The following is a 24,275-nucleotide window of genomic DNA, read 5'->3' on the forward strand; positions in this document are numbered from 1 at the left end:
GAAAGCCCACTGAATCAGCCCTCCCCTTCTTATCCTACAGCAAACAAAATACTTTAAAAGTTTGATATAAGAGGGGCGCCAGCTGTTGAGTGTGCGCCATTTCGACGCACACCTGCGACAGAGGTGGTTCGAAAATCGATCGAAGAATTATGGAATTTTTTCTACTCCTTCTGTGTCTCGTGGCCAGTGCGTCGTCCGAGAGAGGAGGTCAGTTACCAATGTTATCGCTCACCTTATATTTTACTTACGTTATATACCTTTCTCCAAATTTTTGGATACCACCTAGACGATAGTGGAATTTACAGTCCAACATAATACTTGCAATGTCTAACATTCCATCGCTTCTAGTCTACGTCCATCCAGGGTACAACTACGTCTCCTTGTGCTTTTCCCTACGGTGCTACATGTACTTAACTCTTGGACCTTAGTTTAGTCTAATCTACATCGTTTTCGCATCGTTATGGTTTTCACTGCTGTACTGCAATGTCTCTACTGTAGGTCAGAGCAAGGCCACAAACATAGCATTGTTAAAGCCCGCCTACCAGACCGGCGTGGGGTGGGACGGTGACCCATCGCGTGCGGTGGACGGCGATACCAGCGGTGGCTATGGATATGGCTCCTGCACTCATACCACCAATCCGCACCAGGACGACCCCTGGTGGTACGTAGACTTAGAAGGAACGTTTGAAATCGACCGTGTTGTCATCTTCAACCGACAAGACTGCTGCTCCGAAAGAATCAACCCGTTCAACCTGCACATCGGAGACAACAGCGATGTGACGGCAAACCCGAAAGTAGGAGGAGATTGGAGTTTCTCTTCGGGACAGGCTCAGCTGATCATCCCTGTCAACGGGACGAGAGGACGGTACGTGGGGATCAGTGCGCCTGGCAGCAGCCGGGTTCTCACACTGTGCGAAGTCCAGGTTTATGAAGGTAGGCTTTCTATTGTCTATCATCAGAAAAATATACCAAAGCATGCCATCCCAACTGCATGTTCAATGTGTTCTGGTATTATGATTTCAAGTTCAAGATTGGCCGTAGTTGGAGACCCCCCCCCCATTGAGCAACGGTGTACAGACTCTTTGAAGCACACTAGACTAGAGTTATAGACCAACTGAAGGTAGTTTCTCGGTGAAAAAGCAGGGTTAAGTTAAGGCCGAGTACTTTTGTTACCATAAGTTGACACGGAATGAAATGATATTCCCCATACTGATTTCTTAGTCCCGGAGGAAATCATTACCAACCTGGCCTTGAGACAGCCTGCCTACCAGAGCAGCGTAAGCTGGAACGGTCCGCCTGGGCTCGCAGTGGACGGCGGTCGCGGTGGATCCTACCACGATGGTTCCTGCACACATACGGACACAGAAGACAGCCCATGGTGGTTCGTGGACTTAGGAGGAACCCAAGAAGTCGACTACATCACCATTTTCAACAGGGTTGGCTACAGCTCCAACAGAATCAACTACTTTAACGTACACATCGGAGACAACAGGGACGTGACGGCAAACCCAAAGGTCGGAGGAAATTGGACTTTCGCTAAGGGAGAAGCCGAGAAGACCGTCCAGGTGAACGGAACAAAAGGGCGGTACGTCGGCATCATTCTGCCAGGAAGCGACCGGATTCTTACCCTGTGCGAAGTGGAGGTTTTCGGAGGTAGGTCCTATCATTTCTTAATGATAATGATAATAGGAATGCAATTTTTTCTTTCGTTCTAAAGATATTTTCTTACGCAAGATGATTGAGCAATCCCTTGAAACCACTTTATCTTCGCCGTATTGACAAAATGTATGTTTACCATCCCTTTTTGTCATAAATGGAATGATATATGTAACTTAAAGATGCAATGATATTCCCCTGAACAGTATGGAAATGCCCGGATGTTCTGCCGACCCCTGGGAACGATGACCACCAGTGCCCGGATGTAGACTCGACGCTGACCCCATGGAACCCTGGGCACGACGCCACCGCGCAGGTGGTTGTGGGTGGAGGACAGAACTTCCTGCTCCAGTCATCCGCGACGTTTTACTCGTTGGAGATCAGAGATGGAGGTGTGTTGCTTCTCAAAGTCTTAAGACATTTTAGAGCATTGAAAGAAACTGCGAGGCTTTCACGTGAAAGCCTCGCAGTTTCTTTCAATGCTCTAAAATGTCTTAAGACTTTAGAACCCTTGTTAATTTGTAAACATGTGCTGGTATCCACAATATCTACAATTGTATCACAATTAAACATTAGCCTGAATTCATAAAGACACTCTTTTGAAAATGAGATAATAATCATTACGGTAATGGATTGTCCTCAATTTTAAGCTCTTTGAATAATCTACGGATACTATGTTTCTATTTGGTCACAGGGCGGGTTGTGTTCGCTGACCTGGGCTCCACAAGTGACGCTGAGATTGTCCTGAGGGCCCGCGATGTAACAGTGGGAGAAGGCGGCGAGTTTCACATCGGCAGCGAGACCTGCCCGTACCAGGGGAAGGCCACGGTGTCCCTGTACGGCCGCTCAGACGATAACGTCAACAGCACCAAACAGTTCCTGGTGACGTCAGGTGGGACTCTGGAAATCCACGGGCAGCGCAAGGTGGCGTGGACGCAGCTCACACAGACGGTGCCGCAAGGAGGACTTCCTAAGGTAAGCCGTCCAAGTAAGAAGTCAGTACCACGTTTGTGTGCCGTCTCCCTATCAGATTTCCTCGATTCAACTCAATATCTACAAGCTTATTCATTGACCAATCACCGTTCAAAGTAGGTGTCAAAATGGCGTACTAACAGTGATTCAACTATACGTTTGTAGCTACTGCCTAGCTAGTCTGGTAACATATGAAATCTTTCGTGAGCAGGGTCCGTATTCGTGGGATTCCACACTCGATGGCAGGCAGCGTGGCATCAACGTTCGCGTCATTGACGAAATATCGGCTGCTGTTGTGGACTCGGCAAACTTTGACACTTCGCTAAACGAAGAGAACAGCAGGAGCCTGGCAACTTTCATCGATAAAGTCCCCTCAGGAAGAATCGTGGCACTGGCAGTGATGGAGAAGGCAGCCGCTCATCTGGAGACCTCCGCTAAGGACAAGATTAGGGAGTTGGGCAGCGTGGTGGTGGACTCACTGGGAGCATGGTAATGAAGCAAGAACTTTCAATTTTCCTCTTCTTCTTCTTCTTCTTCTTCTTCTTCTTCTTTACTGCTGCCTCTGTCTTGCTATGAAGACAAGAATCAATTTGCAATAGTTAGGGTATTAGCAATAGGTACTACCCAGAAGGACATCATGTCAACAGATGTTATACACATTTCGTTCGTTATGCTTCAGGGAACCTTGGGCATTTGTGGGAGTGAAAGGAGACCCGGGCGCTGCTGTTGAAGAAAGGCTTCCACATACAGGTGAGAACTGATTTCTTAGCCAGTGGTACCAACTGATTTTCCTTAACTGTAGTTACATATCTGATATAATAAAACTATGGATAACCACAGCTACAGCTACATATACTTTTGAAATGCCCTGTTCTTTTCTCCTTCAGACTCGCAATCCACGGGTGCGGCGAGTGTTACGGCGACATTCAAAGCCTTCTTTGGGGACTTTGACGTTATTGCCACAAGCGCGTGGGCTGGAGGTAACAATCGTTATGATCGTACTTATCAGCTTTTCTTTATATCATTGTCTTCTTATTTGGATAGACTTTACAGATGCCTTTTACGCAAAAATACATATGCCCAAAGTGTGTGGGTTTCAGATTCGCAACCTGTCATCCACCCTAAACAAATCCACGCGAATGCAACCGTGTCAACCCTCCTCATTTAGGTGTAGGAACTGACACGGTCATCTTACTCGAATATATCTGTATTTTTATCTGTACTGTGTCTGTACTTTATGTTTCTGTATCTAAAATGAATAAAGATTACGAGTGATTGTCACATATATATATATATATATATATATATATTTACATTTAAATATATTTGCGACAGAGAGAGAGGAAGAATGCCATAATTTTTCGACGTTCTATTAAGATTCAGACTCATATTTTCACTTTTACCTTCAGGTCAGGCACAATGCACATTTTCAGTTGGTCGCCACGGTGACGGGTACGTCATCAACCTGAAGGATGACGTCAGCTCCTGGCAGCCTGGGGACCACATCGTGCTGGCCAGCACGGACTACAACATGGAGCAGGCAGAGGAGTTCCAGCTGCTGCCGTGTCCGGAGTGCTCGAGCCACCAGGTCAAAATCAGCGGTAAGAGACCGCCATCTGACACTTTCTGGACAATCCTGTATTACCTAAAAGATGCTGCATTAATTTGTCTTCATCAGAAATACCAGCACCTTTACGCGCGCGAACTGTCTTACAGGTGAGATCGGGTACATGCACTTCGGTGAGATCTCGGATGAAGTGGACTTGCGGGGAGAGGTCGGTCTGCTGACCAGGAACGTCAAGTTCCAAGGGGAGGTAGAGGACAGCTGCTACGGAGACAACCGATGTCAGTTCTTCGACTTTGATACATATGGAGGACACTTGAAGGTTAGCTTGAATCTTTAACTAATAATCGCAATGTTATGATTTCCCTGTTCTTTGATGCGAAGAAGTTATAACAAGCGGTCGGGACGTAAAGTAAGAATCTTGAATGCATTTTTTTGCTTTGTTTTTTAATTTGCCACGACGTATTACAGAGAACACACAGGCAGCGTTGCTGATATCGGGTGCCATCTAACATAACTGCCTTTTCACAGATTCTGAAAAACTTCAAGAACGTCCACCTATCTGGCATCGAGTTCACCCGTATGGGTCAACAGATTTTGGGCAGATATCCTGTCCACTTCCACATGACGGGAGACGTGGACGAAGTGGGGTGCTACAGCCACCCAACGTACATCCGAGAGCTGTCCATTCACCACTGCTTCTCCCGCTGTGTGACTATTCATGGGACTAACGGACTACTAGTCAGTCTTTATTTTATTCTCGCTTTGACCAATCTCCATATAAGAATTATGTCAGTTGCATGGCGGGTATCCCATTGTTAATCTCGTAACGCTATTGCCTCTTCAGTGGTTTTAAAAGCGGTTTACATAATGTTAAAAATGCGAATTTGTATCATCATTAACAGGGTAACAGGACTTTTGCTTATTGTTATCATAATTAGGTCAAAGACACCGTCGGTTACGAGACTCTCGGCCACTGCTATTTCATTGAGGACGGAGCGGAACAACGCAACGTGCTGGACCACAACCTCGGCCTGTTGACTCGATACGGCACCTTGCTGCCCACCGACAGGGACGAGAACATGTGCCGGAACATACTGGATGGGGTTTACGGTGACTACATTCCCCACGTCTATGCGGACTGCATGTAAGAAAGGTTTTGTGTTTGTAAATTTACACAATCAATGAATCATTAAAAAACCGTCTTTAAAATCTGAGCTAGGTTCTAATAAACATCCAGGTTTTTCTTGTTGTAATCAAAACTGGGTCCTGATGTTTCTATTTCTCTGTATGTAGGATGTTAACTACTTTTTGGATCTCCCATCCTAACAACGACCTCATCAACAACGCTGCTGCCGGTACTGAGGTATGTTTTAAGTCATCGCAATGTCATCACACACATACAGTTATACTGGTCTTATGAAGACAGAGTTTAATTGGAATTTTAGTCCGTACAACTTTAGTCTTTGCCAAGGAATATATCGATCCACCACTTCTGCAACGTCACCTCGTACAGGGTATGGGCCACTCGAGTGGTTTAAATGTGATAGATAGCTTGTGACGTCCTCCGTCTCCGTCTGACCTGCATTGCAGATATCGAGAAAGCTTTACCCTTCGTCTTAATAATAACTCTTCGAGTCCAATCTGTTTAGTCATACCTTTCTTTTGGTTGATGCTGATTTTAGAATGACACGTTCATGTTGGGAATATAAATACCGTATATGCATGTCTTTATGCGTTCACAGGGTGTTGGTATCTGGTACCTGTTCCACCGAGAGCCAACCGGTCTGTCAGCGGGATCACTCCCCCCTCACCAGTCGTCGCAGTCTCCTATGGGCCGGTTCTACAACAACAGGGCACACTCTAATGGACATGTAAGTGGCCACATGAACGGTAGACTGCTGCATTACCTGTGTGTGTTTTGTAATTCATAGACTTAAGCTCAAGTTATATTTTCCTGGTTTACTTATTATTTTCTGGCGCCTTTGCCCTGGTATTGAAATATTTTCCAATAAATGAGTCCTTTCTGTAGTTGACCACACTTTTGTGTGTTTCTAGGGACTGATGATAGAGTCAGGGGTCAAGACCACACCGGCAACGGCATCCTCTCCCTCCGAGTTCCTGTCCAAATTGGGTGGAAGGTAATCAGCTTAACATTTGTCTACTTTTATTTACATCGCGCGCGGTAGATCTGCTACCTGAAACATAGACTGTTCCCTTCGTGTATAGGTACCAGACTCACCCGAACTCACATTGGTCTACGTTCCGTTTAATGGTTTCTAAAACGTGACAGTTTTCAAGCTTTCTTATCTTATTCTGGTCATCTGAAGCGTTTGTGTTGATGTGATCAGTTGTCCAGTGGTTGCCATGATTTTTTTTAGGCTGAGTGCACCCGACCATATCTTTACACAAACAAACAAACAAACAAACAAACAGACAAACAAACAAGCAAACAAACATCTGTTCATGTCGCTCAGGTACAAGCCCCACCAGAACTCAGACCTGCTGCAGCCCCGAGTGCCCGCCATGCTGGTTGGGTACACCGCCTTCAAGAACAGCGGATGGGGTGCCTGGGTCCGTGGTGGAGACATCTGGCTCGACAAGAGCGCGTACGTGAGATCAGTATATTTTTGTATATACATTGAGATATCTGTAGATTTGCCACGTACATGTCCATGTTGTTTTGACATTAAAGGGGATTTTACCTTGTCATTTTAGAATTATATGGCATTAAATTGCTGAAATAGATTAAGACTTTATACATAATTATATTTATGTATGTTTGTATGTATGTGTGTGTGTGTGTGTAGATAGGTATAGATAGACGGATGTATGGATGAGAAGATGTTGACAGAATTTTCATTTCAATTTTATTTTCCTCTTAAGGTTTGTTGACAACGAAAACGGACTAGTGATGGCAAGGTAAGTTATTGCGAAATAGGCACACAGTTAAGTTAATATAGCTATGATAAGGATGACGTATTAGGAATTAGATAACTTTGAGATCTAGAAGAAATGTCGTCTTGCAAAACAATCACCTTAAAAATATCGTAAGAAATGGGTGTATTTCTTGTAGCTAGAAACCTAATGGTAGTGGAATCAACATATTAGCATCCAGCAATGAAACCATATCTATTTTCTATTCATTGTAGTGAGGGAATATTCCCTAACGACATAGGATCGAGTCAGCAGGTCTGGAACAGCATCTTCATCGGAGAGAGTGAGAACGTGGGGACTAAAACTGGATCCCGGGCCTGGGGCATGGGCGGGGTCAAACCGGTGGAGAGGACCTGGCCTGGGTCAACGTGAGTAAGCAGATTACTTCTACATCACTGCGCTGTTTTCATAGTTTAGCATAAACGTGGTGTGACGGAGTAGTAAACGTATGCGTCACAGAATTGTAGTTATCTACTGTGCACTGAGGCACAGTATATTTTGTGCTCTGCGTGTCTATTGCAAATTTAAGCAGAGTGGTCAGTTGTTCATTAAAGCTATGTCCTTACCGGAACGCTATCTCTTTCATTCATTCATTCATCCATTCACAACTCACTCACTCGCTCACTTTCTCACACACCGTGTTCCTTGTAATGATATGTAAATTTATTGCTCCCTTACAGAGCGTCCCAACTGCGAGGTGTTAACGTGTACGATGGTCCCATCTTTGTGGACAGCTGTACCTTCAAGAGATACGCCAAAGTCCCCGAGGCTAACCGGTACAGCAGTGCCATTGGCTTCGCCCAAATGAATCCCTTTCAGAACACGCCAAAGAACAATATTACAAGGTCTAAGTTTGACAATGTATGTACATAATTTCCTTGTGGAGACGTATGTAACGTACTTCTTTACCTATTACCTTACATTCTTTAAAATTTCATTTATCTCAAATAGTATTTCTTGCCGGCAAAGGGGAAAGTTTGCTAAAACTGATAAAAATCTTGCCTTGTCACAATTTCGCGTGATTTTCGTTACAGTGTTTGCTGAAAATTATATATTTTATTTATGGTAAAGACTTGTTGAAACACGGGATTAATTTTTTTCCATTCGTCTAATTTCTAACAGGTTCAAAGTCGCATGTTCCTGGGCGCGGCAGGCCTATCAGGCTTCGGTCAGCACGACAGAGACGGAGACAAGACCAACATTCTACACGACCTGGACGGCAGCCTCACCGGCTACCCTGACAGCTACATAGTCGGGCCGGACAACTACCTGGTCAGGAACCCGGGGTGTGTGGAGAAGCCGGACTGGATTGGTTACGTCTGTCGTGGAGACTATGCATCGGTTAGTGCAAACGACATTTCAGATGCGATGACTGGTATATTATGTTAGTAACGTGTCATGCCGTGTAATCTCAGTCGCATCTTCGTTTTTGCATCTACCAAAACCAGCATGTCAGTCGCAAGTCATTCCTTCTGCTACCTTCCTCAGTATAGCACTGGTTGGTTCTAAATCTCACATGTGAGGCCGCATTCTTCTCACTGCAGGGCTACGAGTACCAAAGTGGTTTACGACCAGTCACAATTGCCCTGAAGAAGGTAGCCGAAGGACTGTACTGACCAGTTGTGGTAGTGAGAAACGAAATTAATCATCTGTTGACACCTAGCTACGTCTTCTGTGCACAGTTGTACATCAGTGCCAACCATCAGAATAACCAGATGTCGATGTACCGTGACGAGTATCCGGACACTCCGGTTACCCTGAAAACTCCGTACTCGTCAACTTTCTACATGCCGGTGGTGATGCTGGACAAGTCCTACACCGTCCACTGGGACGGGCAGGCTCCGGAGCAACTAACCATCCACCTGATAAACTTTGACAGGTTGGTTTGCTTTTGTTGTCAAAGTCGATAAAATAATAGTCTATGTATGGAAATGCACACCGTGACTTAAACCATCCATTTTACTCTGCTAAGTTTTTCTCTGCTAATGATTTGTTTGTTTCGAACAGTCATGCCCGGCGCCCCCACAGCAGGCGTCTCTCCATTGCCACTAAGATAATCACCTGATTATTAACCTCAATGAAAATTATCATGTATTAATAAAGGTTCAATAAACTGCCAAAGCTACGATAAAACAAATGTATTGATTTTTTTTGTTTCAGTGATGACTGGGTCCGAGTGGGCTTCTGCTACCCACCAGGCACCACCTTCCAGGTGACGTACCAACTGCACATGCAGGTCCCGTCCGCCATCATGCTCGAAGAGGACGTTAGTCCTGTGTCAAGTCTTACTGAGATAGACAGCGGTGATGGCAAACTCTTCTACTTTGAAGAAAGCACAGGGTAAGCTAAAAGAGAGACAACTTGAGCTGCATCATTGAGTCTTTCAACACATGGCGTCATGACAAAACTTATTTACATGGAGAACTGTTTGCCTGAACTTCGATGAGTTGCATATGGTATTCAAGGACTATCTCAGCTAGATTTTGTTTTGTTCCGAAAACGAAATGTCTCAAAGCTGTAATTGAATTGCGGCTTCTTTTTTTACAGCCTCTTGTTTTTAAAAGTCCGCGCTAACTACGACCGGGAAGGCCACGACTACTGTTCACACATGGGCTGTGAGAAGATCATCATCTCGGCCACCATGACAAGTGACGCGGTCAGCGACTGTACGGCAGCAGCCTACCCCAAGTACAGCCTGACGCCGACAGAGACTGTCCCCATGTCGAGCTTTCAGAGTCTAGTGAACGACTGTACGGGCTGTGGCGCTCCGGTGGGTATACAAGACAAAAGAAGTTAAAATCAAAGGCCTGACGTACATTTCCATAACAACAGTATTTAAGTGTATACGTTTGTAATCATATGGCATTCTACAATTTACCGTAAATGAAAGGCATTGACGGTCTCGTTTTCAAGTACAAGTGAATCAGATATAATAAGATATTCGCCTTTTCCCTTTTTGTTCAGGAACCAATCGTATTTGATGAAGGTAAGACGTTCGTTGAAGTGACGGTCGTGTCAGCTGGGTCTCAGGAGATGCAGCAAGGCCACGGATCCTTCATACAGGTACAGCTCAACCATTGACTACCATACATTCACAATCAATTGTATCTGTTGTGAGGTATCCACTTATGTTTGCTGTGTGCATTATTTGTCCGCTGGAGAATTATCATTTTTATCAATGCAGATAGACGGAGTGCAGTTCGACAACCATCACCATAGCAACCTGGTCATCAGCGTTGATGCCCTGTCTGGCTCCGTCACACATGAGATGGCGTTCCACTCTGGCGCCGAGCTTGCCATGGCAACCTTCATACGTCACTTCATCCCTCAAAAGTAGGCACTGATAGCATCAACTAAGATGAATCCCATTATGATAAATGGTCAATTAATCATGATCATACCTCGAGGTTTATGTTTTATAGGTAGGATCTTTGATAACAAGTTAGAGAATCATTTGGTTGATTGTGCTCTTAGTACAACATATCTTTTCCGTCCGTCTAGCTCCATAGTCCTGGTAGCAGCGGCTGACGCTTCGAGTCTTCACGACCAGGAATGTTTGTCAGCTCTGAAGGAGATCGGAGCGCAGGGACTTGACAATACGGACTTGTCAGGTCAGATATCAACGTTGTTGTTTTTTTGGTTATTACAATCTGTTTCATATATTGATATCTATTATCATCTATTATATTTTATACATAATAGATAGATAGATTGATTGATTGATAAGCCTGATAGAAGGTTATCTATGTACCATTGGATGCCATACTTTGTACCCTGTACAATTGTTGTGCAATAAAGTTATTATTATTATATTGATAGTTGTGTTAAATCAATGCTGTAAGTAATTGGTGTACTTGTTATCAATCTGCTGCAGGTATGTTCGCCATGGTTGGCTTCAAGGGCACCTTCTGGCCCAGCTGGATCCAGCAAGTCAACCTGCCGTCCGATCAGGGTCCGGCACAGATCTACACCAAGATTCCGCTCATGGGCTGAGTTGTCACATTGACTGTGCACCTAGCGCCACAATAAACGGACATATCAAAATGAAAGAATCCTTGTCTGCATACTTTTTTCAACATAATCTGCCATGTAAGCAAGACGTAAATAAACAGACGCATCTTAATGCAGTTGTTCCAAAATTACACAGTGTATTGACTGCCTGGTATATGTCAAAAATGTCATGTGCTTTTCTCCAGCTGCGGTTTAGATCTGTCACATACTTATGTCAACTAAGCACGTTGCGTAAGCTCAAGTGCCGTCCTATGATATTCATAAGAGACAAACTAAAGCAGACAGCGTTCTACGTATGATGCCTCACTTCCAAACGACAATTCATTGGTTCCATGGTCTTTAGAAATGTCACTCAAGCACGTGTACAAAACAGATTTTAAACAGAATTTTCAGGTTTGAAGGTCGTATCAGGATACATACCTGAGTAGTATTTGTTCAACCATTTTACAAGCCGTATGATAGTGGTCTTTAAAGGTGTTAAGGAAATTGTCCATCATGTCAAATTTGCTGACTACCCGTCAGTCAATCCCCCAACAATCGGCACCGTGGACTTTAAGCGCCAAAGGCCCGTGTCTGTACTGGGTTCTTACATGTATATTCTCTAGCCGGCATAAAGATACGGTGTCTTGCTTGCTTTAGGAAGTGGCAGTAATATTAAAGTAAACGGATTGGGTAGGTTTGAACAAACGTTTATTTACAGGTTCGACGGCCTGTAGGATGGTTCCTGAGGACAACTGCCCCAAACAAAATTCTATGGCCGGTTCCATGTTCCACATATATAGATTTGAATTCATACTTGGATATATAAACATATAGATTATATGTTTGGGTGTACACCATGAAACTGATAAAGAAGAAAAGGCAAAAGGAGCAGTTTCTGTCGCTGTCAAACAACATAAGGCATATAGAGATACAAGTATCCCTATGTCTACCTTGCTTGAACAAATATCGTTGTCTACTGTATGTCAAACAGTTATGTTTGACCACCCTCCTCTAGCAGGGTTGAATCGCTCGGCAAAAAAGCCTCCCAGTATCAATCCTGCTCGTCTGACCCAAGGTTTTATCTATTCCGGACGTCACCACCAACGTCACTAATACTTAAAACATTGGGTCAGAAAGGCAGGGTTAATATTGGGAGGCTTTGTTTCCGAGCGATTCAACCCTGCTGGAAGAGGGTATATTTTACGTATGGTAGCAGACCCGAGCGTCGCCCTGTCAAGTGCCTGCACGACCTACAGAGCCATGTCTGTCCTTGAGTCGTCGTCATCATACAATGATTTCTTCACTCACAATAATGATTCACGAGATTCGGAAAGGTAATATTAAGATGTTAATGCTCACTTCCATAGTTACAACCTCTGGATTGTTTAACGACATTTGGAGTCACACAAACATACATATATACATACATACGTATGTACATACATAATGATGCTCTCAACTTGGAGCATACACAAATTTTAGCCTCCAGTATTCTCTATTGTGTATCATGTGCCTTCTAGTGTTTTTTTTATATCTAATGGCTGCATGTCGTACAGAGAAGACAGAATACCAGAGTTTTGTTCATAAACATTTATTCGATGAACCGACATGTTCAATGTGCCATTTAGTTCTCCTATTACAGGAGCCAGCTTCACCCCATGAGCGGGATGTTTGTATAGATCTGTGCCGGACCCTGACCGGACGGCAGGTTGACTTGCTGGACCCAGCTGGGCCAGAAGGTACCCTTGAAGCCAACCATGGCGAACGTACCTGCGGCAGATTGATATTAAGCAGATAAGTAACTAGTAAGTAAACAAATGTCCGCATCTTAACTACACCAGAGTGAGTTGACCACCTATTATGCAAAGAATTATTTCAACACAACTATCAATATATAGTTAATCAGTATATGAATATATAAGATACAATAGATAATAATGGATATCAATATGTCAATCAGTTGGTAATAACAGAAAAAAGAGGACATCTGACCTGACAAGTCCGTGTTGTCAAGTCCCTGCGCTCCGATTTCCTTCAGAGCTGACAAACATTCCTGGCCGTGAAGATTCGAAGCGTCAGCCGCTGCTACCAGGACTATGGAGCTAGACGGATGGAGAAAAGTTCGTGAGAAGTTTTCTTACTGTTCTTGTGTCATTGGGCTTTCGTGTGAGGAAGTCGGTGAATGCTGCGATGTACAGATTTATAAAATCTGACATACACAACTTTGCTGCTCTAACTTCGCATCTAAAATCCTATCCACGAGTAATCAACGTCAATTTACGACTACGATTAATTACATTGAGTTAAGCTGATGCTATAATTAAGGAACATTACGGATAAGAGCAATGAGTCAGTCCCTGGACCACCAGGCGCATAGGCAGGTATTCATGATGCTATCAGTGCCTACTTTTGAGGGATGAAGTGACGTATGAAGGTTGCCATGGCAAGCTCGGCGCCAGAGTGGAACGCCATCTCATGTGTGACCGAGCCAGACAGGGCATCAACGCTGATGACCAGGTTGCTATGGTGATGGTTATCAAACTGGACTCCGTCTATCTGCATTGCGAAAAGTAAACATTAGCCACAGGACAAACTATACACACAGAAAACGTGGTCATATCAGTGGATACCTCACAAAAGTTCGACTCATTGTCAAAGATTGTAGTCATGAGTATTAATGAATGACTGAGTCATACCTGGATGAAGGATCCGAGGCCTTGCTGCATCTCCTGAGACCCAGCTGACACGACCGTCACTTCAACGAACGTCTTACCTTCGTCAAATACGATTGGTTCCTGGACAAAAATAAAACGAGGATTCATAGGAGAATATCTTACTACATTTCATTCACTGTTACTCAAATAAAGTAGAGACCATGCACCATATACCGTCAAAGCTTTTCATTTAAGATAGAAGGCAACTTGGAGAGGTCTATTTTGCTCCTACCATGTCATCCGATCTCAGAACAAAACGCACGAACAAACATGTATTCATACTGGATATGTATATTAGGCCTTTGTCTTTACTCACCGGAGCGCCACAGCCTGTACAGTCGCTGACCATACTCTGGAAACTCGGCATCGGGACAGTCTCTGTCGGCGTCAGGCTGTACTTGGGATAGGCTGCTGCCGTACAGTCGCTGACCGAGTCACTTGTCATGGTGGCCGTGATGATGATCCTCTCACAGCCCATGTGTGAACAGTAGTTGTGGCCTTCCCGATCGTAGTTTGCCCGGACTTTCAGGAACAGAAGGCTGTAAAAAAGGGCCGCAATGCAATTACAATTTCAAACATTACATTTTCCCAACAGTTACTCTTTGAATACAATGAGAAACCCATCGACGTTTAGGCAAGCAGTTCGCAAGGTAGATATTTTTTATCATGACACCATATGTTGATAGACTCAATGATGCAGCCCAATGACTTTCAACGTTGTCTTCTCTTACCCTGTGCTTTCTTCAAAGTAGAACAGTCTGCCATTCCCGCCGTCTATCTCAGTGAGACTTGACACAGAACTGACGTCCTCTTCGTGCATGATAGCGGACGGGACGCGCCGCTCCAGTTGGTACGTCACCTGGAAGGTGGTGCCTGGCGGGTAGCAGAAGCCCACTCGGACCCAGTCGCCACTGGAACAAAATGTTCAATACAATTCACGTCACTACTCATCTTTGGCATCTCAGAATCAGGAAACCATCTTACGGTCACTGGATAGATGTCGACTTTGGTGTATGGGTATGACTATTTGAAATTAAAAGTAGTGATAATGAAATCAAAATGGATTATTGCAGTCACAGCGTTCCCATACATTCATATTTTCTTGTGAACAAAAGTGATCCAACCTGTCAAAGTTTATCGGGTAGATGGTTAGTTGCTCCGGAGCCTGTCCGTCCCAGTGGACGGTGTAGGACTTGTCCAGCATCACCACCGGCATGAAGTAAGTTGCCTTCTTCAGTATAACTGGAGTGTCCGGATACTCGTCACGGTACATCGACATCTTGTTTCTCGCAAGGTCGACTTTGATGAACAACTGTGTGCAGAAGATGCAGCTACATTCTTAGTGCCACCGGATGGTTACAATCTTGTCGCACAGCCAATAGAAATTCGTCTGACAACGTTTCGGTAGTTTTTCTGTTACCTTCATCGGGACAACACTGGTTGGTTCCACACCTCTTTGTTCCGTGTTGGTCCAGTGGGAAAGATGCGGTCCCAAACATGAGATGTAGAACAAACCAGGTGTTCCCAAAGGAAGGTAGCAGAAGAAGTATCAAATTGGCAGGTAATATGTCTTATTTGTGTGCAAAGAAAGGGTCTACCTCACCATCTGATGACACAATACCAGCTCGATGAAACTATTCTCGAGTTTAAGTATCTTTTGACAGGCAGACTTTCGTGACAATGATAACTTGCTGCTGCAATCCACTGCCAATTTAATGCTTCTCCATATTTGAAGACTCCGTTCCCGAAAAGATCTCTTAAGATATCTTATAGGTCGACAATGTCATCTTCTAACTTGCACCAATGTCTATATTGGGAGACTGATATACGTACGACTCATGTCAGCTGTCATCATGCAAGTTCTAGATATGACAGATGTTACACGTCCGTGACATCAATGGGTAGGTATGTCAAAACTTAGCTATAGACTGAGATTACTGTAAATGCAAAAATGTTCGCAGTCGGGAGAAAATGGAGTGTTCGCGTTGGTTTTGAGTTCTCGTTGAAACAATAGTAGCGATACATTTTGTGGTGCGAACATTCCTTCATATACAGTACACGACATGACATGACATGTTTTTAACATGATGTACCAGTCAGCGCGTCTTAGATGTCGTTTTCACTCACCGATGCATAGTCTCCACGACAGACGTAACCAATCCAGTCTGGTTTCTCCACACACCCTGGGTTCCTGACCAGGTAGTTGTCCGGCCCGACTATGTAGCTGTCAGGGTAGCCGGTGAGGCTGCCGTCCAGGTCGTGCAGAATGTTGGTCCTGTCTCCGTTTTTGTTACCGAAGCCTGGTAAGCCTGGCTCGCCTAGGAACATGCGACTTTGAACCTGATAAAAAACATTCGTTTCAGCAAACGCTGTGTCGAACATCATGCGAAATTGTTATACAAGCATAACGTTTGTCGGAGAAAATACTTGCAGTATCGACTAGTTGGGAAGATGTTCTATAACAAAACAAAATTATCTAAAAAGTTACACTTGACTTCATAAGGAAATGATGTACGTGTACGTACATTTTCAAACTTTTACCGTGTGATGTTGTTCTTTGCAGTATTGACTAGTTGGGCAGGCATACAGAAGAAATTATAAAGAATGCCATTAAGGTGTAGAAAACGTTACACATGACTCCAGAAGGAAATGATATACGTACATTGTCGAACTTCGACCGTGTAATGTTGTTCTTTGGCGTGTTTTGCCAGTCGTTCTTAGTGTGGAACCCAATGGCACTGCTCCACCGATTGGCCTCGGGTACTTTGGCGTACCTCTTAAAAGTACAACTATCCGCAAAGATGGGGCCATCGTACACATCCAGCCCTCGTATTTTGTTTGCTCTGCAAGTGAGCATACAAGGTTACTTTTTTTATTGCATTTTACGGGGACCGCGGTCTTTGCTGAGAGACTGTGACGAGAGAGTGAGTGAGTGAATGAGTAAATTAGTGAGTGAGTAAATGAAAAAAGAGAGAAATCAGCTAAAGACCTAGTATGAATAAACAACTAGATCACCTGCAACAAAGGTGCATTAGACAGGCAGAATGCAAAATATTAGTTGCTACAGAGTACGTTACTGCTAAGCTTTGATAACAGCAGTACAATTGTACAAAGGTTATCTGCTCACTCACGTGGAGTGAGGCCAGGTCCTCTCCACCGGTTTGACCCCTCCCACGCCCCAGGCCTTGGATCCAGTTTTAGTCCCCACGTTCTCACTCTCTCCGATGAAGATGCTGTTCCAGACCTGCTGACTCGATCCCTCGTCGTTTGGGAATATTCCCTCACTGCAATAGATGGGCATTAGAAAAGGTGGTCATTTCTGGCGATGGATGCTTTTTTCTTTGGTTCTCGTACTATTATGTTCAGGTCTACAGTATACAAGAAAAACATACATTTCTGATGACAGTTTAAGGTGATGTTTAGCAATCAATGCTACATCTCTTCTTAATCCCAAAGTTATTTCAACTCAATCGTAATACGTTATCCTTATATCAAAGCTATATTCTTAAACTGTATGTCTAATTCTCAATGACTCACCTTGCCATCACTAGTCCTACCCCGTTGTCAACAAACCTTGAAAATGAAACAAATTTTTAAAGAATATCCCGTTTTGACATCATTGTCCCTCTACGTCTAAAGCAGATTTTGGGGGGCAAAATCATAACGGTTTCTAACTAGGGTTCAAGATATGATAGCTTAGCCCCTTGTCCGAGATAAATACTTGTGTGAATGTCTGTAGAGAAATAGACATCTCACACTAAGAGCAATCTTTAGTCATCATGATTCTTTAATGGCAAATAAAAAATTCATCTTTTTTTCAGAATAAATTTTAGAAGGTGGACATATTCATTGTATACGCTGATCATGTTGCTACATACGCGCTCTTGTCGAGCCAGATGTCCCCACCGCGGACCCAGGCGCCCCATCCGCGGTTCTTGAAGGCGGTGTACCCAACCAGCATGGCCGGGACTCGGGGCTGCAGCAGGTCCGAGTTCTGGTGAGGCTTGTACCTACACCATAAGAACACTTCAAGTTCCAGGTAACATACGCGATGTAAATGAAAGTGGGCAAACCATTTACGTAAAGCAGACCAGCGTGAGTTCTGGTGAGGCTTGTACCTACATGAACATGATATAGTAGGATCATTCCAAGTTTCAGGTATCATCTCTACCACCGTGCGCGATGTAAATGAAAGTGGAGAATTATAAATGTTAAGCTCATAATTTGGGGTTCTCTTTACGTCCAAAAGATGATTACCTTCCACCCGACTTGGACAGGAATTCGGACGGAGAGGACGCCGTTGCCGGTGTGGTCTTGACCCCGGCCTCTATCATCATCCCCTGGAAAGAGACAAAAACGTAATATGCAAATAGTACCTTGGTCATCACATTACACGCTCATGTAGATTGTATTAAGTTTGATCTAAAGTTGGGCTCCATGGCATTAATAGGGAAGGCTGTCAGGGCTGTATTCTGGAATTTAATTTTTTTCAGTTTGATATTGATACATCAAACCCAGGGTTACCGCAACCACGGACGATAAAGAATCATCGTTATGTTTCCCACGTTGCTATATCTACTTCACGATCTGGTACATCATCCCCGTAATGACATGGGCTAGAGGTCATGGTCGACCACTATAACAACTGGTTGCGCGAGCAAATGTGGTAATGTGGTACAATATGATACATCATGACCAAAGACTGGGCCACTTACATGTCCATTAGAGTGTGCCCTGTTGTTGTAGAACCGGCCCATGGGAGAGTACGATGACTGGAAAGGTGGGAGTGATCCCGCTGACAAACCGGTTGGCTCTTGGTGGAACAAATACCAGATACCAGTGCCCTGTGAACACATAAAGACATGATACGTTTATGAAGATTTACTTCCGGACGTTTCGAGTGACATCCATCACACTTCTTCAGCGTCAATAGAATTAACTGGCAGAACCTACTAGTATTGATTCGTTCTGCCAGAAAATTCCAAATTTCAACTAAACTCAGTGTCCGGAGACTGAAAACATACCTCGGTGCCGGCGGCAACGTTGTTGATGAGGTTGTTGTTCGGATGAGTGATCCAAAACGTCGTTAACATCCTGAATACAGAGGAAAAGAAAAATCAGGACAATTGCTTGATAAAAAAAATGAATGTTTATTACAGCCTTGTTCAGATCTTGAAAACTATTTGTCTTTAATGATCCCTTCATTTTGGTTATGACATACAACACACACAAAAATTCTTACAGGCACTCCGAATAGACGTTGGGTTTGTAATCGCCGTAAACCCCATCCAGTATGTTCCGGCACATGTCAGCATCTCTGTCGGTGGGCAGCAAGGTGCCGTATCGGGTCGACAGGCCGAGGTTGTGGTCCAGAACGTTGCGTTGTTCCGCTCCGTCCTCAAGGAAATAGCAGTGGCCGAGAGTCTCGTAACCGACGGTGTCTTGGACCTAATAACAATAAGTAACAGCTCTGTTCATATCTCGTTAGCAATTATATAATTTTTGACGAAAGATTTCGTCATAGTGGGAATAAAGTAAAAACAGGCAAGAAGCATGGGGATTAGATGTTGAAATGACTTCACCTCCAACAAACTTCAATGGAATTTGACGATAGGTTTCGGATTTTTAGTGTTTAGACAAATTTCACCGATTCGTTAAATTCATGATATATCGTCCTTGTTATCATAATGATGTAATGGCCTACCAGCAGTCCGTTAGTCCCATGGATGGTCACACAGCGGGAGAAGCAGTGGTGAATGGACAGCTCTCGGACGTACGTGGGACGGCTGTAGCACCCAACTTCGTCCACGTCTCCCGTCATGTGGAAGTGGACAGGATATCTGCCCAGAATCTGCTGACCCATTCGGGTGAACTCAATACCGGAGAGGTGGACGTTCTTGAAACCTTTCAGAATCTAAAAAAAGGGCAGTACAAATATTTCAGTATCTTTGTACATCAAAGAGATTCAAGATTCTTAACCTGCGATTCCCATCGCTTGTAATTAAGTCGATGTATAAAACAACAACAACAGAATCATAACATGGCGATTGTTAGCTGAGTATTTAAGCTAACCTTCAAATGTCCTCCATATGTGTCAAAGTCGAAGAACTGACATCGGTTGTCGCCGTAGCAGCTATCCTCTACCTCGCCCTGGAACTTGATGTTCCTGGTCAGCAGACCGACCTCTCCCCGCAAGTCCACTTCATCCGAGATCTCCCCGAAGTGCATGTACCTGATCTCACCTGTAAGACGGTTCACGGGCATAAAGGTGTTGGTATATATGGTTCAGGAAGTAATTAATAAAGAATCAGTAATGGACAAAAATAGGAAATACAGGATTATACAGAAAGTGTCAAATGTCGGTCTCTTACCGCTGATTTTGACCTGGTGGCTCGAGCACTCCGGACACGGCAGCAGCTGGAACTCCTCTGCCTGCTCCATGTTGTAGTCCGTGCTGGCCAGCACGATGTGGTCCCCAGGCTGCCAGGAGCTGACGTCATCCTTCAGGTTGATGACGTACCCGTCAGCGTGACGACCAACAGAAAATGTGCACCGCGCTGAACCTGAGGTAAAGGACAAACGGTGTTAGACCGGGTGGAATATAAAGTCAAAGACCCCTAACCATTTTCATCATAAGAAGCAGTAAAAAAACATGCTCTGTTTACTGATGAGTAAAGAGGAGATATTCGCACCTCCCAACCATTCACTCGAGACGATGACATCAAAAGGCCCGAAAAAGCCGTTGAAGGTGACCGCGACTGTTGCTGTGCCCGTGCTTTGTGCGTCTGTGTTATGTAGAGAAGAATACAAACATATTATAGGAAGCCTTGTTGAAAGAACATTTGGCATTGGCTTACTTGTGGTGCGTCAAGTTCTTACCTGTATATGGGATCCGCTGTTCAACGGCAGCACTCGGATCTCCCTTGACAGCAACAAGTGCCCACGGTTCACTGTAACACAGTCAAGTCATCTTATTCGAAAGAGGCGGACATGAATTGATGATCCGCAAAAATGCACAATTTAAAAAAAAAATGAAGCATGGATATCTTAAGCCTGCTTTTTGGGTGCTTGGTCACCTCGGTTTTAACGAGTCCACTTCCACGCTGCCGAGTTCTCTGAGCTTCTCCTTGGCGGAGTCCTCTAGGTTGCTGACTGCTTCGTCCTGCACAGCCAGCGCAACGATTCTTCCTGTCGGGATCTGGTCAAGGAAGGTCGCCAAACTTCGGCTGTGGTCTTCACTAATCCAGGTGTCGAAGTTTGCCGAGTCCACCACAGCAGCCGATATTTCGTCAATGACGCGAACGTTGATGCCTCGTTGCCAGCCATCGATAACAGAATCCCACGAATACGGACCCTGCTCACAAAATATACAGGTCTAGCCATCATTGAACCTCTGTCAGTACGCCATTCAGACATCTACTTTGAAAGGTTGGTCAATTGATAAGCTTTCAGATGATGAATCGAATTGAGGATGGCTGAAAATGAGTAGAGACAGTGACGGCACAAAATCATGGTACTGACTTCTCACTTGGACGGCTTACCTTGGGGAGTCCTCCTTGTGGCACTGTCTGTGTGAGCTGTGTCCACGCCACCTTGCGCTGCCCGTGGATTTCCATAGTCCCGCCTGACGTCACTAGGAACTGTTTGGTGCTGTTGACGTTATCGTCTGAGCGGCCGTACAGGGACACCGTGGCCTTCCCCTGGTACGGGCAGGTCTCACTGCCGATGTGGAACTCGCCGCCTTCTCCCACTGTTACATCACGGGCCCTCAGGACAATCTCAGCGTCACTTGTGGAGCCCAGGTCAGCGAACACTACCCGCCCTGTGACAAAACAAACATGTCATCCGAAGAATATTCAAAGACCTTAAAATTGAGGACAATCCATTACCGTAATAATTATTATTTCATTTTCTGAAACGTGTCATTATCTATTCAGTGTAATGTTTTAGCACGATATAATTGTAGATATTTTGGATGTCAGAGCAGGTTTACAAAAACAGATTACTAAAGTTAAGACATTATAGAGCATTGAAAAAAGTGCAACTATTCTTAAAGGAGCAACACACCTCCATCTCTGATCTCCAGCGAGTAAAACGTTGCGGATGACTGGAGCAGGAAGTTCTGTCCTCCACCCACAACCACCCGCTCGGTGGGGTCGTGCCCAGGGTTCCATGGGGTTAGCGTCGAGTCTACATCCGGGCACTTATGGTCATCGTTCCCAGGGGTCGGCAGAACATCCAGGCATTGCAACACTTAACAAGAAGAAACCATTCGTGAATAGTTTCATCAGGTTGGCAAGTCACTGAATAAAAATAATCTTAGTACACATCCAGGGCAATTCTGCCTCGTTCACATTGCACTACAGCACAGCTAGGTGTCGCATCTATTGTTTCAATATGTGATTTCATCACACATATTTTTCCATTTGTGACACAAATTGATGGAAAACATGTCGGTCTATGCAGCGGACATAAAATAGTTTTTTTTTACTTAAATTGTATGTTCAACATTATGTAAGAAAATATTGCATTCCGAACTTTCATCAACGGTAAAAGTAGTTTAAATTTTGAGTGTGGAAAACAGAACGATATTGACGGTCCATCACAAATAGCAGTTAAAGCAACGACAGTATGAGAGACTGACTGCATGTCCGTCAAATTTTTCCATTTTTATGTTTACATTTTGCATGTCCACGTTTTGACGTAAATTAGGGCACGTGCTTACAGGCCTGCTGCACAAACGACCCAGTACCAAAATAAGTCATCAGCAATATTTGCTAAAAAAAGGCCTAGAGAGCCTGCTATAGGAGCTAAATGTAATGGGACCCACCATGGGCTGTCTTCTGTGTCAGTATGTGTGCAGGAACCATCGTGGTAGGAGCCATGGCGACCGCCGTCTACTGCAAGCCCGGGCGGACCGTTCCAGCTCACACTGCTCTGGTAGGCTGGCTGTCTCAAGGCCAGGTTGGTAATCTGGACTGAATGATAGGAATAATGTTTAAATCTTTTTTAAATGTAGCGGCAAGACATTCAACAGTTATGTCGTTTAGGGAGTTGAATAGATATGCCAAGAGCTCTTTTTACACCACGGCTAGAGTAAGTAAAGGTACTTCAGATTTTACCCCCAGGCAAGACTGTACCAGGACCAAGAGATGATTTTCGTAACCGGTCGCTAGTCCAGAGTGATCTCCTATTACTCACAATCCAGATCCGGTCCAAATGCATCATCAACCTAAACCAAGAATATTTTTTACAGATTTCAATAGGCAGTTGAGTGGGGCGGCCTACTTGAGTATTCCTCAGTGCTTTCATAATAAACCTACCATAGGAAACCTACCTTCGAAAACCTGGACTTCGCACAGAGTGAGAACCCGGCTGCTGCCCGGTGCGCTGATCCCAACGTACCGTCCTCTCGTCCCGTTGACAGGGATGATCAGCTGCGCCTGTCCCGGAGAGAAACTCCAATCTCCTCCAACTTTCGGGTTTGCCGTCACATCGCTGTTGTCTCCGATGTGCAGGTTGAACGGGTTGATTCTGTTGGAACAGCAGTCTTGTCGGTTGATGATGACGACACGGTCGATTTCAAACGTTCCTTCCAAGTCGACGTACCACCAGGGGTCGTCTTCCCCCGAGCTTGTAGTATGTGTGCAGGACCCGTCTGTAAAGGTGCCGCTTGTTCCGCCGTCCACAGCATGTTCTGGGTCACCGCCGTACCCCACGCCGCTCTGGTGGGCGGGCTTTCGCAAGGCTACGTTTGTGGACCCATAGCCTAAAGCACAGACAGCTCGGTATATATATAGCAGTGTAAAGTATGACGATACATGAACTATACATATAGAATAGCTAACTGGATTTAAGAGTTGAGTACCATGTAATCAGTGGGGGAGTAAGGTACATGTACGCGTAGACGCAGTCGTACCCTGAAGCGATGTGGCAGCAATGAAATGAATTTGAAACGGCGGACTACATATTCCGTAAGGTTTATATATAAAAAAAATATTGTGCACAGGTATAAAGTGAGGGTCATTAATAAGCAACTAACCTGTTCTCTGCGACGACGTACTGACCAGTAGGCACTGTACGAGGATTAAAAGAAACGCTGACATCACTCCGCAGTTTCCAGGCCCTCCTCTGTCGTAGGTGTGCACCAAAATGCCGTACACTTAACAGCTGGCGCCCCTCCTCTATCCTATTTTAAAACTTTTTTGTTGTTTGCTGTAGGATAGGAAGGGGAGCTGATACGGGTATCTCCATTTGTCAACAAATTTGACATATTTGCCCATTTCCTTGGCACAACATTTTAAGGCATGTAACTAGTTGATCAAATACTACTCAGGTATTTATCCTGATACGTCCTTTAAACCCTAAAAGTTTGTTCAAAAACTGAATTGACTATTGCATACCTATGTTTAAGGGAAATGTTCAGACCATAACAGATC

General features: G+C 44.4%; 3 protein-coding genes across 3 annotated transcripts; 1 reads left to right on the plus strand and 2 right to left on the minus strand.

Annotated features, from left to right (window-relative positions):
- The first annotated feature begins 99 nt into the window (after positions 1–99).
- On the plus strand, positions 100–11,165 carry LOC136434482 (cell surface hyaluronidase-like). Its single transcript, XM_066427301.1, has 27 exons — positions 100–207; positions 499–933; positions 1,222–1,653; positions 1,863–2,048; positions 2,351–2,631; positions 2,840–3,117; positions 3,308–3,378; positions 3,516–3,608; positions 4,038–4,229; positions 4,345–4,514; positions 4,724–4,933; positions 5,134–5,339; positions 5,489–5,558; positions 5,938–6,066; positions 6,251–6,333; positions 6,670–6,801; positions 7,079–7,114; positions 7,345–7,497; positions 7,810–7,990; positions 8,252–8,470; positions 8,812–9,008; positions 9,290–9,469; positions 9,677–9,899; positions 10,094–10,192; positions 10,314–10,462; positions 10,631–10,740; positions 11,004–11,165. Exons 1-27 carry the CDS (start codon positions 150–152, stop codon positions 11,120–11,122), a joined length of 4,692 nt encoding a protein of 1,563 aa, XP_066283398.1. The 5' UTR covers positions 100–149; the 3' UTR covers positions 11,123–11,165.
- A 1,547-nt stretch (positions 11,166–12,712) lies between these two features.
- On the minus strand, positions 12,713–15,143 carry LOC136434488 (cell surface hyaluronidase-like). The gene is made up of 7 exons (XM_066427308.1): positions 14,961–15,143; positions 14,568–14,747; positions 14,153–14,375; positions 13,819–13,917; positions 13,530–13,678; positions 13,115–13,224; positions 12,713–12,892 (listed from the first exon to the last, which is right to left on the minus strand). The coding sequence occupies exons 1-7, from the start codon at positions 15,113–15,115 to the stop codon at positions 12,774–12,776; spliced, it is 1,035 nt and encodes a 344-aa protein (XP_066283405.1). The 5' UTR covers positions 15,116–15,143; the 3' UTR covers positions 12,713–12,773.
- Positions 15,144–16,963: 1,820 nt separating this feature from the next.
- LOC136434789 (inactive cell surface hyaluronidase CEMIP2-like) lies at positions 16,964–23,987 on the minus strand. The gene is made up of 18 exons (XM_066427843.1): positions 23,879–23,987; positions 23,174–23,605; positions 22,704–22,814; positions 21,904–22,089; positions 21,378–21,658; positions 20,913–21,190; positions 20,716–20,786; positions 20,529–20,621; positions 20,208–20,399; positions 19,909–20,078; positions 19,541–19,750; positions 19,079–19,284; positions 18,861–18,930; positions 18,552–18,680; positions 18,094–18,176; positions 17,715–17,846; positions 17,374–17,409; positions 16,964–17,120 (listed from the first exon to the last, which is right to left on the minus strand). The coding sequence occupies exons 1-18, from the start codon at positions 23,940–23,942 to the stop codon at positions 16,964–16,966; spliced, it is 2,901 nt and encodes a 966-aa protein (XP_066283940.1). The 5' UTR covers positions 23,943–23,987.
- Positions 23,988–24,275: the final 288 nt, after the last annotated feature.

This window comes from Branchiostoma lanceolatum, chromosome 5 (genome assembly GCF_035083965.1).
Source record: "Branchiostoma lanceolatum isolate klBraLanc5 chromosome 5, klBraLanc5.hap2, whole genome shotgun sequence".
Classification (NCBI taxonomy): domain Eukaryota; kingdom Metazoa; phylum Chordata; class Leptocardii; order Amphioxiformes; family Branchiostomatidae; genus Branchiostoma; species Branchiostoma lanceolatum.